Source organism: Peromyscus leucopus, chromosome 14, assembly GCF_004664715.2.
Source record: "Peromyscus leucopus breed LL Stock chromosome 14, UCI_PerLeu_2.1, whole genome shotgun sequence".
NCBI classification, from domain to species: Eukaryota; Metazoa; Chordata; class Mammalia; order Rodentia; family Cricetidae; genus Peromyscus; species Peromyscus leucopus.
This window is the reverse complement of record NC_051075.1, coordinates 81,558,277-81,580,173: the sequence shown is the minus strand read 5'-3', so window position 1 is coordinate 81,580,173 and position 21,897 is coordinate 81,558,277. Positions and strand designations below refer to the sequence as shown.

The window sequence follows — 21,897 nt, the reverse complement described above, 5'->3', positions numbered from 1 at the left end:
ATAGATAAATAAATAAATAAACAAACAAACAAACAAACATTAAAGTGTTATCACATACACATAGCAAACAATATTATGTTATAATCACTGTCAGTGCTACCTAACTCATCCATTTAACATCTGCATTCTGTACTAATAACTGCCCCCTCTATTGCTCTAATCCTAGTGCAGATGATGTAGCAGGAAGAAATGCAAATTGGTCCTCCCTCTGCTCATGAAAAACAGCCCTAACCTGACCTTGTAGCTCTAGCAGAGGAGGACAGTCCTGATTTCCCTGGTCTTTCCTTTCAGGGATGAGCACTGAAAACAGACCTCTCACCATGAAGTTGTGGCTGAACTGTGTTTTCCTTGTAACTCTTTTAGAAGGTAATTCATGGAAACAAAAGATGTTGACTGGAAGGCGGGAATGAGCAATAGTGATGGTGGATATGTATGACAGTTTCCTGACCAGAATTCTATGCTATTGCCAGGTATCCAGTGTGAGGTACAGTTGTTAGAGTCTGGAGGAGGCTTAGTACAGTCTGAGGGGTCCCTGAAACTCTCCTGTGCAGCCTCTGGATTCACCTTGAGTGATTTCTACATGATCTGGGTTCGTCAACCTTCAGGGAAGGAACTGGAATGGATTGCAGTGAGTAGAAACAAAGATAATGGTTACTCAGCAGAGTACAGTGTGTCTGTGAATGGCCGGTTTGCCATCTCCAGAGATGATTCCAAAAACACCCTCTACCTGCAAATGAACAGCCTGAAGGCTGAGGACACTGCCACTTACTACTGTGCAAGAGTCAAACACAGTGAGAGGACTTCAGTGTGAGCCCAGACATAAACCTCCATGCAGATGCGATCACCAGCAGCAGGGGGCGCTCAGGGACAGAGAAAAATGGCATTGCTTCTACATATACTACCTATCATCTGGAAAGTTCTCTGGAACTCGTAATGCTGTATCTACCACAGAAGCCCTTGCTGAACTATGAGAAATTGTAATGTGGGTAAATTTCTATTTGGCAAGAGGGAAATCAAGGAGACAAGATAGAAAATAACAAAAACGCAGATGTTTCCTTTTCAAGTGTATGTTGAATTTAGAAATATTTCTTTGCAAATTGTTGACAAATATTTCAATATGTTGAACTTCTACTATAGATTGCACTTATGTGTTACTTTTGAAAAAATACAGTTTTAATCGAAACCAATAATTTGGGACTTGTAAAAAAGATTATTACAGTAATATCCGTCTTGTACATGAAATTTATTTGTATGATATAAAGCTTAAGCAAAATGCAAGATGGAATTGTATTTGTAAAGTTTGGTCATTCATGAATGAAATTTCCTAACTTTTGATAAAAATCAATTTTGTGTTATACATATTACATTAAAAAATTTTATAGTTCAATTTTATGATAGGCTTCCTTACAGAAACATTGACAAAACATAGAGCTTTGTCACATTTTTAACATAATTTAAAAACTTAATAATAATTTAAAAAGAATTCTTGGTACTTTATTAGTTTTAAATCACGGCATGAGTTAACGGTTTTTATGTTGCTAACATCATCTAATTAATTCTTCCTATGAATTTACCTTTCTAATTTGTATTTTTCCTAAAGGAGAATAAACTTTAGTGATCGATGAGAAACGTTTATAGTATGAGACAATGAAGACCAAGGATAGTTTTATGTTTTGAAAAAGGTTTTTCTTTGGCTGTTAAAGAAAAATGTGTTATTTGTGCTCTGAAGACCTGATCAGTCCATTATATCTTTGTCCAGAATGGTTCTCAACAGATAATAATAAACAAATGTTATATCATTATATAACATTCTTAGCAAAACTATATTATAAATAAAGCCAACCAAAAGATAAAGTCATGTGCACTACTAACAAAGAATTAAAACCTCATGATATATGTTACTGTATAGAATGGTAAAAATGTAACATAATTTTCTGTAATTTCTTGTGTTTAAATCATGGATTTTTTTCAAAACTGAAGCTATGAAGCTTACAGAACATAATTAAATTATTTGGAATATAACACACTTATTTCTTCATTAAAATTGTCTTAATGATTCTCTGTTAGAGTGGCAATTTGAAATCAAACTTCTGGAGTTTCTTGTTGGATATAATAATTTCTCTATCAAATATATTTTATGCACTGTCCTAAAACCAAAAAAATCAAGTGAGATAGAGTGATAGAGTGAGAGCTAGATAAATGTTTGTCTATATTTTCTTTCATAATTCATGTTCTTTTTCTGCATTAAGTCCTTCCTTATCCCTCAGTATTTAGCTGTTCTTGTTTACTTTGACATAAAATACACTACACCACATGTACATTTGTCTTACACAGAGACATGTGTGTGTGTTTATGTGTGTGTGTCTAGATTCATAGTATGATGTGGAATTGTGTTTTTAATCCTTTCAGTGTTTGTGTGACCTCAGTTTATATTTTAGATCCTATATCCATCCATTTCCTATGGACTTTATAATTTCATTTTTCTTTGGAGATAAACAATATTCTCCTAATATATATATATATATATGTATATATATGTATATATATGTATATGTGTATGTATATGTGTGTATACATATATATAACTCATACACATTATTTTTCAGTCTGTTGATGAACAACTAGTTTGGTTTCAATTTTTTGCTGAAGTAAACAAAAGAGCAAGAAACATGGGCAAGTAAATACCTGTACATAAGGAATGGGGTCCTCTGGGGATATTTCCAGGAGAGACATAGGAGTGTCATATGTGAGTTCTAGTTTTAGTTTTCTGAGAAATCTCCAATCTGATTTCTGTAACAGTTGGACTAATTTTCAAAACCACCAACTGCGAATAAGGGCGGCGTTCTCTCAAAACCACCCCCAACATTTGTCAGATTAGTTGATGGAAGACATTTTTACTTGGGTGAGCTGGTATCTCAACATGGTTTTAATCTGAATTAACGTGATGTCCAGTAATATTGAACACTTCTAAAAATATTTATTGACTATCTATATTTCCTTTATTTCCCAAAGGTGTCTATTCACATTAACGTTTTATGTGTTGATTGTCACTTGTATTTTTTTGAATTTAACTTTCTGTAATTCTTTGGAAATTCTGGATCTTGGCCCTTGTCTGAAGTCTAGCTGTTAACATTCTCCTCTCATACTGTATTCTGTCTCTTTGCTCAATTGATTCTTTCCTTTGTTTTCTTAGAAAGCCTTTTCCCCTGTTGTCAGCCAAATCTTCTCACTCTGACACTCTTTCTGCCTCCTATTCTAGAGTTCCCATTTAGGACTGACTATTCCATGGTGTCTCAACCTCTGCACATTGTGCAGTTATGGGTTTCTATATTTATGCCCATCTAATGAAGGAGAGAGCTTCTCTGATAAGAGCTGTGCTAACCACGATCTACGAGTATAGCAGAATGTCATTAGGAGAAGTTCTTTTTCTATGTTCCTTTAGAAGAACAGTAGTATTTGGCTTCTCCCTAGTTCCATGGAGTACTATTCCCAAGTTCTTGGTCATAAAAGCAGTGTCATAGATGTATTCTGTCCTGTGGAGTGATCCGTAAAGGCAGTCAGACATTGGTTGGTTATTCCCACAAGCTTTATACTAGTATTGCACTAGTGCATCTTCCAGGCAAGCATATCATAGAGTTATGGCTGGGCTGGCATTTGCCTTTCTACTCCGGTAGCATGCATAATACCTTCTAGTTGTGTAAACACTAGTCAATAGAGGTGAAAGCTCTAGGTAGGCACCAGCTCAACTTACCCATGAATCCAATGAGTTATTGCCTTTAATAATAGGGCCTTAGTGTCAGTTTGAGGACAACAAGTAATACCCTTAGGAGCAGACTGCATTGTTTGGGGGTTGCATGAGACTTCTTTGGCTCATGACTTGATTACTTGTAACCTACTGCCAGATCTAGAGGCTTCACATGGTTATGAGAGGTGTCCAGCTAGGGCTCCATTTACTCTAATAAATAAAATTCTATTTAGATTGCCTTCATATATTTATGTAATTTAAGCGGCCTCTACTTCATTAGGTTTCTATGTGAACCCTCAATTGGCCCTTATTTTACCTTTTCCTCCTCTCTTTTAACCCTCCTTGTCTTCTCTTCTAACTCATTCCCCATTTTATCCTCCTTTTCCATTGCACACCTCCCATTCATAACTCTGTATTCTGTTGCTTCTTTCTAGATAGATACATCCTGACCTTCTACTCTCTTACTCTACACCCAGTATCTGTGGCTATGTAGAATATAATATGCTTACCTAAACCTTAATAGTAAACATATTCAAATAATGTAAAATATACCATACTTGTTGTTTTGGGTCTGAGTTACCTCACTCAGGATTATTTTCCCTCTGGATTGATGCATCTACATTCAAATTTCATGATTTCAAATGTTTAACATCTGAGCAATGTTCCTTTGTGTGAATCACCATATTTTCTTTATACATTCAACTACTGAGTGACATCTAGGCAGCAGTGAGTATATTTTAGCAAGTGTCTCCATCTTAGGATATAAAATTTTTTAGGTATATGACAAAAATGAATCTTGAGGTAGATCTATTTGCAGCTTCCTGAGTCACCTCTACACTCATTTCCATAATGGCTACACAAGTTTGCATTCTCATGTGCAATAAACAGGTGTTCCCATTACTCTATATCCATGCCATAATCAGCTTTCATTTATTTTATTGATCTTGGACATTCTGAGTAGTGTAAGTTGAAATCTCAAAGTAGTTTTGACATGCATTTTCCTCATGGAAGTGGATGTTGAAATTTTTAAGTGCTTTTCAGCCACTTTACTCTCTTGATAATTCTGTTGGAAAATATACCCCCAGTTTTAATTGGGTTATATGTTATCTTGATATCCTTTTGGGGGAGGTTCTTTAGATATTTTAGATATTACTCCAGGATGGGATGAGCAATTGGTAAAAATCTTTTTGTATTTTGAAGCCTGCTGCTTTGACCTAATGATGATGTACTTTGCCAAACAAAAACTTTAAAATTTCATTGTTATTTTATTGCCTGTGATATCAATGTTCTTTACAGAAATTCTTTTCCTTTGCAATGAGTTCAAGAATATTCCCCAATTTCTCTTCAATCAAATTCAGTGTATATCACTTTATGTTTATATGTTTAATCCATTTTTACTTGAGTTTTGGGCAGAGTCATAAGTATGGATCCATTTGCATTCTCCTGCATACATCCAACCAATATGACCAGCATCATTTGTTGAAGATGTTGCCCTTTTTTTTCAAGTTGTACTTTTGGCTTATTTCTTAAAAAAATCAAGTGTCCTTATGTGTTTGGATTTATGTAAGGGTCTTCCATTTTATTCCATTGATCAACATTTCTGTTTTTATGCTGATACCATACTGTTTTCATTACTGTAGCTCTATAGTACAATTTGATATGTGTGGTGATATTTTATTTGTGTTCTAACAAGTAAAGCTTACCTGGAGATCAGAGGAAAAAGCCACCCACTATATTAAATATAGAGGTCAGACAGTGGTAGCACACACCTTTAATCCTAGCATTTGGGAGGGAGAGATTCATCTGGATCTCTGGGAGTTCAAGGTCACACTGGGAACAGAGTCAGACATGGTGGCACAAGACTTTCATCCCAGCACTTTCTAACCATAGAGGTCTGGAGGCCTGCACTGATAGACAGGAAGTCATAGAGCTGAGAGGAAAGAGGAAATGATGTAGCTGGGCAGAGAGAGGAAGTAAGATGGCAGTGCACAGAAAGGCATATAGGTGTGAGTATACCGGAAGTAGCTCTCTATTGGGGTGAGGATTTTCTAGCAGTAAGAACTTGTGGCTGTGGCTTGTTCTATCCTAATGATCTCTCAGTTTTCACCCCAATATCTAGCTCTGGTTTCTTTATTATAAGATCATTTAGCAATTATTCTTACAAATGTCATGAATGGTGATACCTCCAATAGTTCTTATATTAATTACAAATTGCTTTAGCTAGGCTGAGTTTTTTGTTGTTGTTGTTTCCGTATGAAGCTGATAATTGTCCTTTACATTGTTATGACCAATTGTGTTGAAATTTTTTTTTTGGATTGTATTGAATCTGTAATTGCTCTTCATAGAATGGCCATTTTAACTGTTTTAGTCCTACCAATTCATGAGCATGAGAGATCTTTTCATGTATTGTTAGCCTTTTCAATTTCTTTCTTCATTATCTTGAAGTTTTTATCATATAGATTTTTACTTGCTGGGTAAAAGTTACCTCAATATATTTTTGGGACTCTTGTGAATGGTATTGTTTCCCCTCCCAGGGTCTTTCTAAACCTGCTTATAATTTCAATATAGTAAGGTCACCAATCTTTATGTATTTATTTTGTATCCTGCTACATTCCTGAAAGTGTTTATTAGCTGTTGGAGTTTTCAGATGGCATTTTCAGGGTCACTTGTATATTCAATCATATCATCTACAAATAAAGATGCCTTGACTTCTTCACTTCCTAACTTTATCCACTTGACCTCCTTAGTTGTCTTGAAGTTCTAGATAAGATTTCAAGTTCTATTTTGAAAAAGTATATAGAGAGTATATAAGCTTCTCTAGTTTCTTATTTTAGTGGGAATGCTGACAATTTCTCCACATTTCAATTGATGTTTGCTGAGAATTGTGTATATTACATTTATTATGTTGAAGAATATTCCTTATATCCCTAGAGTCTCCAGAACATTTATCAAGAATGGGTGTTGGATTTTGTTAAAATCATGTTTTAAATCTAATGATATGATCACAGAGATTTTGTATTTGTGGATTGCATTCATAAATTTATATACATAGAAACACCCTTACATCTCTGGAATGAGGCCTACATCATCATAGTAGATGGTCTTTTTTGCTTAATCTTGGATTAAATTTGTAAGTATTGTATTGAGAATTTACACACTGAAATCCGTTTTTGGGATCAAAAGTCTAGAGACTTACTTTTTGGTCTTCTAATCACAGCAGGTTTACATCTCAGCATAGATGTAGGACAAAAGTAGACACAGTCAATATAGGTGATGCTAGGAACATGTATTGTAAGTGTTTGTCTCTGTGGAAAGGATTTCTGACTTACTACATTTGCTGAAGTCCCTAAGGCCACAATAAGCTCATGTTTGTCTAGGAGTATCATGTGCCCTTCTTAAGCTCTACACAATGGTCAGCTGACTTGCTGAGAAACTAGATCCAAGTTCTTGACCCTATCCCAGAATTTTCTTATATTTTTGGTTGTGAGCCTAGCCTTTAACGGCTGAGCCATCTCTCCAGCCCCCCAGAATTTTCAATATTGTAGACACTGAGAATAACAAACAACAGTTTGAGCACACTTCACAGACAAGGGGCAGAAAAATTCAAAGATGAAGATACATCCATAAATAGGCCCTGAGCTGACTCCCCACACAAATACATTCCTGGACTGTGGTGTTAACCTGGTTCCCATTCTCCAATGCACTGATTTTACTGGAAAGTCTCTGGGTCTTCATACTTATTCCATCTCTGAAACCCAATGATGTAGGCTGGCTGACAAGTAGTACTAGTGTGACACTCCAAATACACTGTGGTGCAATGTTGAGTGCATGGATGCAGCAAGAAACATAAGAAACTGATATGCCATAGTGTCACCAGGGCCCTATTGAGCAGCTACAGGGCTTTCAGGGGATGGGAGATCAATGACTCTCTTTTTGAGTTATTTCTCGTGTCCTGCTTTATACAGTTTTTTTTCTGTAATTCTTATAAGAAATTAAATTAAAATACAGGCTGATGTCCAGTGGTTACGATACCAAGTGCAACCCAAAAAGATGATAGGGCAGATCCATTCCTGTAACTGAGATTTAGCTTTCTGTTTCTATCTGTATCTTTCTGCCTCTCTGTTCCTGTCTCTGTTTCTCTCTCTCCTCTCTCTGTCTCTGTCTGTCTGTCTCTCTCTCTGTCTCCCCCCCCCGTGTGTGTGTGCATGCATGTGTGCACGTGTGCACGTGTGTGTGTGTGTGTGTGTGTGTGTGTGTGTGTGTGTGTTATGTTAAGGGTTATTGTGCATTAAAATGGAGCCATGCATTCCTGTCCCAGCATGTGTTCCCTGCTGTGTCCATTGTCCAAGTGATCAAAAGAGTCACTGGCCAAGCTGCCAGAGCTTATGGATTCATCTTGAGGCCAGGCTGTTTTACCACCACTGACAGGTGTCAGGGTTGTGATCCCTGAAGTTTCCTCTGCCATTGTTGGGTGAATGTCTGCATTATACTTCAGGTTATTCCAAGCAAGTTACTGTCCAAGAAAAGGTTTCTCTCAGAAGCTCCTGATCTTGATGACTCTGCTGTCCAAGGCCAGGGCACAATCACTTCCTCCAAGGGGTGGACAGTTGTGATTAAATACACTGTGAGCCCAGAGAAGAACATCTCTGATGAACAGGACGGACTGCAGAGATATCAGACTCACGTAGCACAACTGAAACCTGATTACCAGATGCAGATGCTGAACTGGAGGCACGCTCCTACATTTTAATTGCTATGAGAAAATGCCATGACTGAAACAAACTTGGGATGAAAAAGACTTATTTCAACTTCACACTCTCATGCTGTACTCTAACTGAGTGAAGTCAGGGCAGGAACTCAAGGTGGGAACTGAAGCAGAAGCAATGCAGGAATGTTGCCTACTAGCTTGTTTCCCAGGGCTGGTTCAGCCTGATTTCTTAGAAACCCCTGAACAGTATATGGTAGGAAGCTCTATCCACAATGGGATAGGCTTCCCCAGCTCAATCATTAAGCAATAAAATGCACAATGATCTTGCCTACACACAGATCTTATGAAGGAATTTTCTCAGTTGAGCTTTTTTCCTCTCAGATGACAATAGATTGTGTCATGAATCTGACAGAGCATTAGCCAGCACAGGGGCCCTTCTCGGTTTCTGAATCATCTTTCTTCCTTCCTGTAGTCTATGTGGAAATCAAGTAGAGCTCCTGATGTAAGATAAAACTTACATTTGGTTATTACACCAGTTTGGTCCTAATTGTAATAATCATCATAACCAAAAGCAACTAGGTGAAGAAAAGGTTTATTTCATTTCACAGGTTATACTCCATCGTTGAGAGAAACAAAGAGAGGAATGTGAAGCAGAGACCATAAAGAAACACTGCTTGCTGGTTTACATAGATTGCTTTATTGTATAGATCATCCTAACCTACACAGAGTCAACAGCCTGTTAACCATATATAATATTCCCAATTATTAAATGGAATAATAATGAGGAATACTCTACATCAGGCTAGCCTGTGGGCATATATTGATTACCTTAATTGATGTAGACAGACCCCTCCCAAACTGAGCAGCACCATTTACTGAGCTTTGGGTTCTGGACTTGTGTAAAGAGTGGCTGATCACATGTAAACATGTATGTATTTATTCTCTCTCTTTCTCTGCTATTGACTGAGGATGTGATTAGGTACTTCATTTTATTACCCCAAATTCCCCCAATCAGGAATCATAGGACAAATCTACTCAGTTTCTTTTGGTCAGCGTATTTTGTCACAGCAACAAGAATGAAACCAGAACACAGAATCTCTACCTGCACTGACACATAATGGTGTCCCACAGTCCATGGGTTACATGCTTGCATCCCACTTTGGAATTCAGAAGAGGAATATCTCTCGTTTCAGCCATGGAAGTAGTACCTATACAATAGATGTTCTAGAGCAATCAAATAAATACAAGTGACCAGAAACCAGGGCTCAAAGCTGCAAATGAGCCATGAGGTTCATTGAAACTTGCTCCCTAGCCCATGTCTTGTTTGTATTCAGAAAGACTCACACAAAACCCTGGTAGGTCTTGTGGGATTGTTTTTATCTGATTTGGTATCCATTTCCTAAACCACAGTGTTAAAGCATCACAGTGAACTAAAAGGCAAACTTCCAGATCTGACAGCCTGTGTTAGTGAGAGAGAGCATGTATCTCATGTTATCTATCTGAAAAACTCAGTTTTCAACAGTAGCATTGCCTCTAAGGTGCTCTGATAAGCAGCAGGTGAAAAATACTTGTCATTTGTAAAAAAGTGCTAGGTAGCAGTGACGGCTGGCTAGATTGTGCTGTCTTCAAAGCTAGGAACACTGCTAGCAAACAACAAGCCTTCATTAATTATACTCCATGGCTAATGATTTCATACTCGTCTTGCTGTACCATTTAATGTCAGGAATTTTCAGGAAGAGTTGGCAGCATGTATCCAAGAGGCAGATTCCTCAAGAGATGGCATTGTGTATTCAAGAGGAAGGTTCTCTGTAGATGAATTTCTAAACAGTCTTGTTAAATAAGAAATACAGAGTCAAATACAGAGTTAATAGCCAAAGAAATCAGAGCAAGAGGCATGACTAGCTTTAGCTTACCACCAGCAGCAGCTTCCACAGAGAGCTTCTTCCCCTATAACTTTTGTTTTTATTGCCTTTCTGTTCTGCTTTCTCATTGGCTCTAAGCCCAGCCACATGACTTCCTCATGACTGCCTATCTATACAGACCTCCAGGTCTCTAGGGTTGGTACTGGGATTAAAGTCGTGTGTCACCTCACTTGGCCGTGTCCTTGACCACACAGAGACTCTGCCTGCCATGTTATAGGATTAAGGGTGTGTGCTCCCACTGCCTGACTTCTGTTTATGGCTTGCTTTGACCTCTGATCTCCTGGCAACTTTATTTATTAACATACAAATAAAATCACACTTCAGAAAAAATAAAATATCACCACACCACAGTTCTCTATATCATGAGTTCACTTTGTTCTCATTATTCTTGTAACTTAATCTGAATATTTCCTATGGGCTGCTTTCATTGTTTGTTTCACAGCAAGAGACTTGTAAATGAATGAGTGGTTGGAGTTGCAGAGACCTGGTTTAATGTCTCCATTTTTCTCAGTGAGTTGAACTGAATTGAGGTGAATATTCATTCTATAAGTTTTTGATTGTTTGATCTTGTCACTTTTTGGTTCAGTTACAGAATGGTGTGATGAAGTTAGTACCTCCAACAAATTACTTTCTCCTAGAGGTCACCAAATTGGTACAATATTTTCAGAGTATCTCATTTCTTAGGAATAAAGGTAAAAAAAAAAAAAAAACATAAAAATCCACATACAGTTTTCAGCAAATATATTCTCAGCCCAGTCTCATACATAGCTGAGTGAATCATTGTAGTGGGTAGCCATTCCAGCTTTGATCTGGAAGTTCCATACTCCACTGAGTCTTCCGCAACTGTCATGCCTAAAAGGCAGGGCCATGGTTGGTGCCTGGAGACCCAAGATCTGGATGGGTCAGCGCGCTCTCTGTTCCGCGACCCTGAACAGTGGAGATGGACCGAGCAGAGCTCCAGAGAACACTGTTGGATTGTGATACACCTTCCCTAGACCCCGAGACCTACTTATCCCTTAATTTGTAAGTTACGCCATTAAATAAATATCCTTTTAACTATGTGGAGTGGCCTTAATAATTTCACCAATAAATCATTACCGGGTGAGACGATCAGAGTACATGCAAGTTTGTATTAAATGTCCTTCTATGTTGCTTTCTATGAAGAGAAGGGCACTCTGCTGACTCCATCACCATGTCTTCAGTGGTCTAAAGTTCAAGGGCAGCCACACAGAGGAAGCTCAAAGTCTATGTCCTTGAGATGGATGAGCACTATTCAACAGCCAAACTCTAGAGTTGAATATTAGAAGCAGAGCCCCAGACAATAATAACCTGCAGGAGGATGTGGGTCAGCAGGTGGTGCTCTCAGCACACACCAGACAGAGAGGAGCAGGTGCAGAGAGGTTCTGGCAAGTGAATTTCTGTACTTCACCAGGATTTCCTCCTCTCACTGAACCACATACAAACCAGTTAACCAAATGAAATCCTCTAGAGACCAGTCCTTAATGAATTACAATGTTTTCCCGAAATACCCAAGTCAGATCACTATCATTAAAATCTTGATTCTATGTCACTCTCCTGGGAATGTTAAAAGAAACATAATGCCACAATCCACAGAACCATTTTGTCATTACAAACAAAATTGCTGTCACAGTGGAATAAATTCCTCAGTTGAAAAATTAGGAAGCAACAATCTTCTCTTAAGAAGATGTGGGCAGACATTTTCACTGTCTTAATATTAAAACTCAACCCACAACCTCTGTGGAACTCTCACATCCTCAGGTAGACTGGGGAATGGGGGAACATTCTAATGAGGCCTTAGATTCATCTGAAGACTCCTCACCAAACTGCTGTAATCAAATATATAACCTCCTTTACTTGCTTGGAGGACATTAAATAGTGACTTGACTCCTAAGGTTGTTTAGTCAAACACATCCCACAAAAGGACATCCTAATACACACACACACACACACACACACACACACACACACACACACACACAGAGAGAGAGAGAGAGAGAGAGAGAGAGAGATTTCTATATGATTTTTATTATTACTAAAATGCATTCATAAAATTTATTTTTACATTACTCAGGTTTAATTCCATGGCTCTAGTAAGCTATATGTAGTATAACTAGTTATAGTTAGCTATATAGCTCAAGTATACTTGGCTATAACCTAAAGCAAATTTATTTATATATGCATTAGATATTCATTTAGTTTTATGTTACTCCTCCAAAAACTATAAACATTTTATTATTTTCTTAGAAGGATTTAAGGCAAGCCTAGATGCTTGGATCCAAAACAGAAATAATTCTTATGATATTTTATCCATTCATGCCTATCATCTGGAGTAGTAACTGATCCAAAGTCCCTTTGGAACTTCCAATCCAGAACTCCTCATTATCAGAAACACAAGAAAATAAAGTTTTTACTCAGTTCATGAAAACCAAACCAGCCCTGATCCTGTAGCTCTGGCAGAAAAGCCGAGACCTGGTTTCCTACTCACCATAGAATTGGGACTCACCTGGGAATTCATTGTTGCTTTTTATAAAGAAGCAGATGCTAAGAGTGGGAAGGGACATGAGTGAAAGGAAGCTGGACATGTGTGACAGTTTCCTGACTAGAAATCCTTGCGTTTGCAGGTGTCCAGTGTGAGGTGCAGCTGGTGGATTCTTGGTAGGGGGAGTGTTAGTAATCTCTTCAGGATCCATGAGATTCTTGTGTGCAGTCAGGATCGGCTTCAGGCATGTTGGACAGACACTGCATCAACCAGTCTCAAGGGAGGGCTAATTAATGGGATTATTAATGTCAATAGTGAGCACTAATAGATCTTATAGAGAGCTGAGTCCCCATCTGCAGAGATGATTCTAAGAACACTGTGTATCTGCAAGTGAGAAATGTGAGGACTATGGACACTGCTACCCACTACTCTGCATGACACACAGTGAAGAAACTTTAGTGTGAACCTGTTTCTGTGGGATAATGCTGGTATACACTATAAAGGCTTGTTATTCCTCTTGGTTTAATACAATGCTTATTGGCCAATAATGGGGCAAAAATTATGGGTAGGACGATCAGACTAGGAGAATTATTGAAAGAGGAAAGGAGAGATAGCTTGCCAGACAGATACAGAGGACTGAGAAAAGCTACCAAGCCATGTGGCTCAACATAAACATGGATTATGAGTTAATTTATGTTTAAGAGCCAGTTTGCTATAAGCTGAGCAATAGGCCAAACAGTTTATAATTATTATAAGTCTCTGTGTGTTTAATTGGGACTGAACAACTGGAGGACCAGGTGGGACAGAGACTTCCTTCTACAATTGGGGTTCACTGTAGGGCATTGATCCACATAGACCGGAAAAGCTTGAAAAGGATTATTAGTGCACAGAAATGGAGCCACAGTGGGCTTCCTGGTGTTCAATTCTCATGCTAGCATCAGCACAGAGACTCACCTCCTGACAGGTGTCTGTGAGAAGGAGGTGGATGCCAGCAGCCATGAGCTAAGCATCATGAAGGGCTCCTGCAGTCTCTCTCAAAAGCTTAGGTATAGAGAGGCTTCTCCCAGCCCCGGCTACAGCCTGTGGGCTTGAGAGCACAGCTGTGAGCTTAAAAACACAGCTTCATCCTATTTAATACTGCTTCCCAATATTGGAAAGGTAAGCGTGACTCTTTGGTACCATGTTGGAAAGCCCAAGTGGGGTGGAACCAGCAGCCAAAACTCTGCTTTAATCCTAGCCACACAGCTGAAGCATCTTAACAGCTTTAAAATCTCTCCTGTTATTAAAAGGATTGTGTATACACAATAAAGACAAATTTAGATGGAAAAAACTTCTAATCAGGTTACAATATATCTAAAAATATACATAGGCTTGAGAGAGAAAAGAAAAAGAGAAGAGAAAGTCCTTAAAAAAAGAAAGAGTTTAAAAAAAACACATAAAGATGGAAAATACACAGAGAGTCTGGATACTGTATGTTATTGTGTTGTGTTTGGGATTTTTTTTAAACTACAGAGAGACATTTGATTGGGGGGGTGCTGCTAAGTTAAGCCAGCATATATATTTAAAAGTATCTTGACTTCCAAATTTGGGTCTAAGGATAAGTTACTTTGGAAAAGAGGTTATGCTTTTGTTTACACAGAAGATGAGAACCTTTGGGTTGCTTCCAAGCTAATATACTTTCATCAACCAAGACTCACTGAAAGGCCTCTAATGACAGCCATGTCCTAGATGATCCAATATCAAGAATAGCTTCAAAGCAACTGGCTGGGATGATACAGCCTCACAGACTACTATAGCCAAGATTTAACTATAATTCCAAATTTTATCAGTATCACCAAAGGTCACCAGTGTCCCCAATCAGCAGAAAGTAGTCTAGTAATCTATGTTCACATTTGCCAAAAAATGGATTATGAATGTTTGTCTTTGTTTACAATTTTGGTTAAAAAAGTTAAATAAAGGAGATTAGATTCAAGGTTTTTGTTTTGAAAAGAAAAAGATGGGAAAATTCTGTGAGATAATTCCTTTATACACTGTAAATCTTTGTGACTCCTGTTGGCTTTATAAAACACTGATTGGCCAATAGCCAGGTAGGAAATACAGATGGGGTGACCAGATTGGACAAATTCTGGAAAGAGGAAAGGAGAGACAAGTCACCAGCCATATGCAGGGGAAATAAGATGAGAATGCTGTACTGAGAAAAAGAAATAAGTCACATGAATAACCATAGAGAAAAACTATGTTAATTTAAGTGTAAGAGCCAGTTTGTTATGCACTTAAGTAATAGGCCAAATATTTTATAATTAATATAAGTCTCTGTGTATTTAAGTGGGACTGAATGGCTGCAGACCGACCAGACACAACTTCTGTCTACAGCCTGACAAAAACATCCCTGCTGTGTGCACAGAATATGCAGGGTGTGTTCAGTGCTCCCAGAACATGAAATTTGCACAAGAGAATGTACAGTCAAAATTGAGTGACACCTCTAGTGTGGCTGCCGCCTTCTCCATTGGAGATTCCCCAGAAATCCTTTTCATAGTTTCATTCTGTAAGACCTATATAGTCACTGTTACATAAAGGGTTCTGATTTTGCTTGTGAGTTCACATACTCAAGTGTCTCATATTGAGAAATGGAAATTTAAACTTCTTCAGTTTGTAATATTAAAGTGTGTTTTTCAAACACAAGTTTGCTTCCCATAAGTGATTATTACTCTGTTCTCTTCCATATATGCTATTCTGCTCCTGCTCTCTTTCAAATTTAATCCTCCATATGTATATATATTATACATATGTGTGTATACATTTATAAACAAGTATACATATATGTTATATGTATACAAATACAGATTCCTAAATATAAAAATTTGAGGTTCTAAATCCATATAATGTCTCTTTAAATATGTTTTAAGGCTTTTTTGTATTGAAAAACCTGTTGGTGTACTCTTCCTCTAGAAGACTATTTCTTTCACACACAGGTCCTTAGTTGTCTGTAAGCCTTTGACTAGGGTTGAAAGCGAGTAAATTTCCCTCCTTCTGTGTTACTATGTCTGCTATCATCATTGTTTAGGTCACATTTCAGTAGCCATGTTGGTTAGATTTAATGGGTGTATCTCCTCTAATATTTCTGGGAGACAGAACTCCACAGCAAAATGCTTGTTCTGCTGAATCATACACTCTTTTCTCCCTCTTTTCCCATGATCTCTGAGCCTTAACTATAGGGGTTATGATCAATCATTTTGGGCTTGGTTTCACGACCATTGCCAGCAGTCTTTTGTGGGGGTATCTTTGTTTATTTCTGTGGGCCTCTTTAGCTCTTTGTTTCTTCCTTTTCTCATGTGGTCTTCATTTACCATGGTCTCCTATTCCTTGTTCTCCCTCTCTTTTCTTGATCCAGCTAGGATCTCCCACTCTCTTTCCCTCGACCCTCGCCCTTCATTGCTCCCACTCATGTCCAGGCTATTCATGTAGATCTCATCCATTTCTCCGTGTCTTTCTTGGGGTCCTATTTTCCAGGTAGCCTCACTGGTGATGTGAGTAGCAGTCCAGTCATCCTTGTTCCACATCTAGCATCCTCCTATGAGTGAGTACATGCCATATTTGTCTTTCTGAGTCTGTGTTACCTCACTCAGGATGATTTTTTCTAGATCCATCCATTTGCCTGCAATCCTCATGATGTCATTGTTTATCTCTGCTGTTTTCACAACTCTACATTTTTCTCTGTTATGGTTTTCTGTAATGGTCTCCAGGTGTTTCAGAGAGAAGTTTGTTTGATGAGTGGAAATAACTACACTTATCTGTTAGTGTGATGAAAAATATAATGTAGTTCAAGATTATGCTATTTGGTAAATGGCAGGTATATGTTTTCCTCCAACACCTATGACTTGAAAAACACTGGGTATTGCCTAGGTTTCCAGTACCAAGTATGATTTCCTCCTTACTGAGAGGGCTTTAAGTCAGAGAGTTATTTAATAATATCTCCTAATTTAAATGTTGCTAACTTTGTTTCTGATATCTTTTCCAGAAGTTAGTTTCATGATATCTTCTCATTTTATTGTTGATCTAGTCTTCTACAATATATTTATTTTGAATAATTTTATTTTTGAAGAAGTATAATTGAAACATGTGGTCACACAAATCTCTAAGATTATCCTTGTGGTCCTATCTCAATAAATGTACATGGAATATACTATGTATATTTGGGACACTGTATATTATATATAATTTAATATACTCCAGGCTTTATTTAGTTTTACCAGTTCCCTGCACATTCTGTCTCCTAGCCAAGACACAGCATAGATCTCTCGATAGACAGTGGACTTACAGCCCCAATGATCTATTGCATCAAATGAGAGTCCTACACATATCAATATTTATGGCCATATTTTTATTGGCAGGCTCCTGAATGATCTCTGCCTGACTGTTAACTGTGCAACTGCAGATGCCAGTAGATCTTAGGGTGGTTGCATTGTTTCCTATGTAGGAACCATTGTAAGACACTTTACTCTTTTGCATAGTAGATTTTGTATAACATATAATAATCCATGTAGGTTGATAATGGTTTTCCATGATAATATCATCATTAACTGAAATCAGTTTAGATACTAAACTCTCTTTTGGGTCTATATTTTCACTGTACAATTTATTTTTTGTAATATTTTATTCTTATAATTTATATTTAAAGTAAATTTTATTTTGAAAATTACATACTTGACTTTTTCTATTTTTCATCCAATTAATTTTACAAACTCTTTCTACCTGTTGTTTACTGGCATATCCAGAAACTTTAACTGTGGTAACCTTGAATTTAAATAAAGCATCTAACTGCTTTTTTTTTCATTTCTTCTTCTTTCTACCAAAATTTGTTGTGATTTAGATAGTAATAACATGTGTCTTTTGATGAATTAATTAATGATTCCTTATTTATGAATTTCACCATCTGTCTTCATGTTTGCAATGTGATATTAAGTTGTCTGATTCTACTTTAGCTCCATCCACCCCTCCTAAGATTCTGTGAATACTACAGAATTAACATTACTTCCTCCTAAAATTATCTAATTACTTTATATCTTATACAAAATAAGATACAGTTATTGTTAATGTTTTCTCTTTTCTATGTTAGTAACAGTTTCAATATTTTGTTTATTAGTGTGTGTGTGTGTGTGTGTGACCCAGTTGATCTAAGACCTTCTTATATTTCTAAGTTAGAGCCTCATGCTTATTATTAAGTTGATTCCTTTTCAGAAATTTATGTGTGAAATTTTCATATACACCTTTTTTTATTTATATATTGGGTTTCAAATGCAGCAGCTTTGATATCCAGCATTCCCTCTCTGCCCTCACATATCTACTCTTTCTTTTTCTCTTTCTTTTTCTTTTTTGTGGAATTACCTATTGAACAACCTTGAGTTTGCATCACAGATGACCTTGGGCTAATGGTGATCAGTGGTGCCCTCTGTAGATGAAATCTTCTTGATTTTTCTCTTTGACTCTTTCTTCCAGCAGATTTTGCTTCCACAGAATTCAGTCACTCCCTGCTATACAGTTTCTACCATGATCTTGTGTATCTAAACTTTCTATATCTAAGCTTCCTGAAATCACCATCCCTCTTCCATTTCTGTCCTGTGCAGGGATCTATGAGCTGACCCACATTCTAGTCTACTTTGCTTGTGTTGCTAAAGAGTGAAACCAGTTCTGTTCTCCTATGACATCTCAAAGCTCAGCTGGTTTATTTACAATGCTGGAAAATGGAGCCCACTCAGTTTGAATCAGTGAACAAACAGATAAAAATCTTTTGTTCAATTGTCCTGTTCATGTCAGTCACCAGAGAAGCACTGAAGGCTGAATACAAAACCACCTGGTGTCATTCATGATGAATTGTTTTGAGTGAGATGTCAAACAGAAACCTATCCTGTGTGTCTATTTCCATGGCCTCTAGAAAGTGAGAACCAAACTTAGGGATTCCAGGTAGAATCAGGAGAAGTAACTGCCTGGGATCGGGCATGAAAGAGAGTGAGTAAGAAAGAAGGCCAAGGGGAGGGGTGTAAGGAGTGGGCCATGCTTCTGGGAGTCCTGAGCAGGTAATCACGGAGCACAGGTTACAGTCAAATGCTGAGCTATACACTGAGGTTCAGCTTCTCAGTTGCCCCCTATTTTTAGTGAATAAATAGGAAAATGTGCAGGGATGGGAGAACTGAAATAGGTAATAAAAGAAGAATTACACACTCCTGAGTACACACAAACACTGTGAGATGTCTTTCTGTACTCTGTAAATACATGTTGCTCTGATTGGTTGATAAATAAAGCTGTATTGGCCCATGGCATGGCAGGATGGAGCCAGGCAGGAAAAACCAAGAGAGATAGTAGGAGGAGAAAGAAGAGGTAGGAGACACTGTGAGCCACCAGCAGGAGAAGCAAGATGTGAAAACACAGGTAAGCCACAGCCAAGTGGCAACTCATATATTAATAGAAATGGGTTAATTTAAGATATGAGCAAGCTAACAAGAAGCTTGAGCAATATAGGCCATTAAGTTTATGATTGACATAAGCCTCTTTGTGTTTACTTGGGTCTGAGCAGTTGTAGGACTGAGTGGGACACAGGAAAACTTCTAGCTACATACAAATCTGGACAAGGCATCTTCAGATTCCTAGCTGAACACTAGAATTCAGTTAGGTCACATGCTCTCAGCACAGGAAGGGAGTTCCCAACCTCAGGGGGCAGCTGCACTTGGGGAGTGTTATGCCCGTCAGGGCTGAAAGCTAACAAGGTAGAAGAAATAGTCTCCAGAGCATGTAACAAAGCAATGCTCACTGCCCTCTATAATCCAGGACAGGAAGAATCAGACTGAAGTTAACCCTAAAATGAATCTTTCATTTGCAAGTATTAAATGAAATGGATGATACATAGTATGTACCAAGGAGAATAAAACTTTGTGTGGTACAAAAAGTTCCTACCATTATCTTTATTGCCAGACTTCCCCAGCACATTTACAAACAAATAAGGACATGCCATTTCTCAGCTCCAACTACAAAGCTTGTCATATAGCAAGAAGATATGCAAATGAGGTCCCTCTCTTCTCATAAAAACCAGGCCGGCACTGACCCTAAAACTCAGGCAAAGGAGATCAGTCCTGGTTTTCAGATCTTCCCATTCTGTGTTCAGCACTTAACACAGACCACACCATGGATGTGGGGCTGATTTGGGTTTTCCTTGTTGCTTTTTTAAATGGTAATTTATTTAAGTGAAGAGATAGTGGGTTTCTTGGTGGACATGGTGAGGAGAGATATAACATAGAGCTTGTGTGGCAATTTACTGACAGGATTCTCTGTGTTTGCAGGTATCCAGTGTGAGGTGCAGCTTGTGGAGTCTGGGGGAGGCTTGGTGCAGCCTGGAGAGTCCCTGAAACTCTCCTGTGCAGCCTCTGGATTCACTTTCAGTAACTACTGGATGTACTGGATCCGCCAGGCTCCAGGGAAGGGGCTGGAGTGGATTGGAAATATTAATCCAGGTGGTGGTACCACAAACTATGCACCATCCCTGAAGGACCGATTCACCATCTCCAGAGACAATGCCAAGAACACTCTGTACCTGCAAATGAACAGTGTGAGATCTGAGGACACTGCCACTTATTACTGTGCTAAAGACACAGTGAGGGGACTTCAGTGTGAACCCAGACATAAACCTCACTGTGAGACCACTCAGGGCCACCAGGGGGCACACAGCACACAGAAAGAATATAAATTCATCATAGGAATATCTGCAGACAGGATCAGATTAGTCACACTCCTCTCAGATATCTGGGCTGCATTTATTTTCTTACAGTTTCCTGGAAATTCTCTCTAAATATATATTCTGAAGGGATCCCATATCCTCAAAACACTACATATTCTCCTTGCACTATTTTAAATGAGGCACAGTCTCCCATGAATAAAATGCAAACTGACAACTATGAGGATCTGAAAATCCTGCCTCGGTCACTGGAACCACATGATAAGGAAGTTCATGGACATTCCTGAGGCTATTCATGTTCTAGGCAGAGCCTTGGTCAGATTTCTTGATAAGAATAGCATCTATGTTTAAGAGAAAACCAAGGGGAAGGTGGGGCCAAGGTCACTAGACCATAAACTCTCACAGGTCTGGAACCTCGCCTCCTCTCTGAGGACTGTGCACATTGGGTCCAGATCTGCCCAGCTCTGTTTTTAGTTAATTTAGCTTATTGTTCCATGACTTTCATCTCTGTTCATCATGGAAAATTGTATAAACTGATCCCATCATGATAACTGCATAAGAAATGAGATTTATCAAGATCTATTTACCTAGGAAATTGTGTACACATACCCATACACAGTTTGCCATCATAGATCACATAGATTATATATTATCACTTACAGAGATAGCTGAGATCTCTAAGAGACTCAGAAATTCCAACTTCAGTCTCTGCCAAGTTCTCTTCACTGTACAAAGTACTAATGGTATCTGTCTTAGTTACTTTTCTATTGCTGTGATAAAACATCATGACCATGACCAAGGCAACTTAAAAAGAAAGCATTTATTTAGGCTTACAGCTGCAGAGGCTTAGAGGACATGATGGTTGAGCAAAGGCTTATTGGCTAGAACAGCACCTGAGTGCTCACAGCTTGATCCACAGGCAGGAAGCAGGGGTCTCTAAAATAGCAATGAGTCTTTAGAATCCTCAGAGCATTCCCCTAATGACATACATTCTCCAATAAGGCCACACCTCCTAATTTTTCCCAAACAGTTCCACCAATGAGAACCAAGAACTCAAACATATGAACCTATGAGGGAACACTAGAGTTCAATCCCTGAGGCACTGCATTTTGGGCACTTCATAAGGTATGAGTGACTCTGCTAATTGAACTTTTGGAGCAGGTGTACTAGGGTCTGTCTATGAAAGTGGTTTTTTATCAGATACGATGTTCAGTAGTGTGTAAAGAAGCAAATTCCATAAGAATCAACTTATGGAAACTAGAAGCTGCTATTTCATCATCAAGTCATATCACAGGGACA

The 21,897-nt window shown here is 38.2% G+C and overlaps 2 gene segments (V, D, J or C); both read left to right on the top strand.

Moving 5' to 3' along the window:
- The first annotated feature begins 258 nt into the window (after nucleotides 1-258).
- LOC114685230 lies at nucleotides 259-811 on the top strand. The segment is given in 2 exon segments: nucleotides 259-366; nucleotides 471-811. Coding segments are annotated over 2 exon segments (414 nt in total).
- Nucleotides 812-19,991: 19,180 nt separating this feature from the next.
- Nucleotides 19,992-20,712, top strand: LOC114685213. The segment is given in 2 exon segments: nucleotides 19,992-20,097; nucleotides 20,207-20,712. Coding segments are annotated over 2 exon segments (552 nt in total).
- The last annotated feature ends 1,185 nt before the right edge of the window (nucleotides 20,713-21,897 follow it).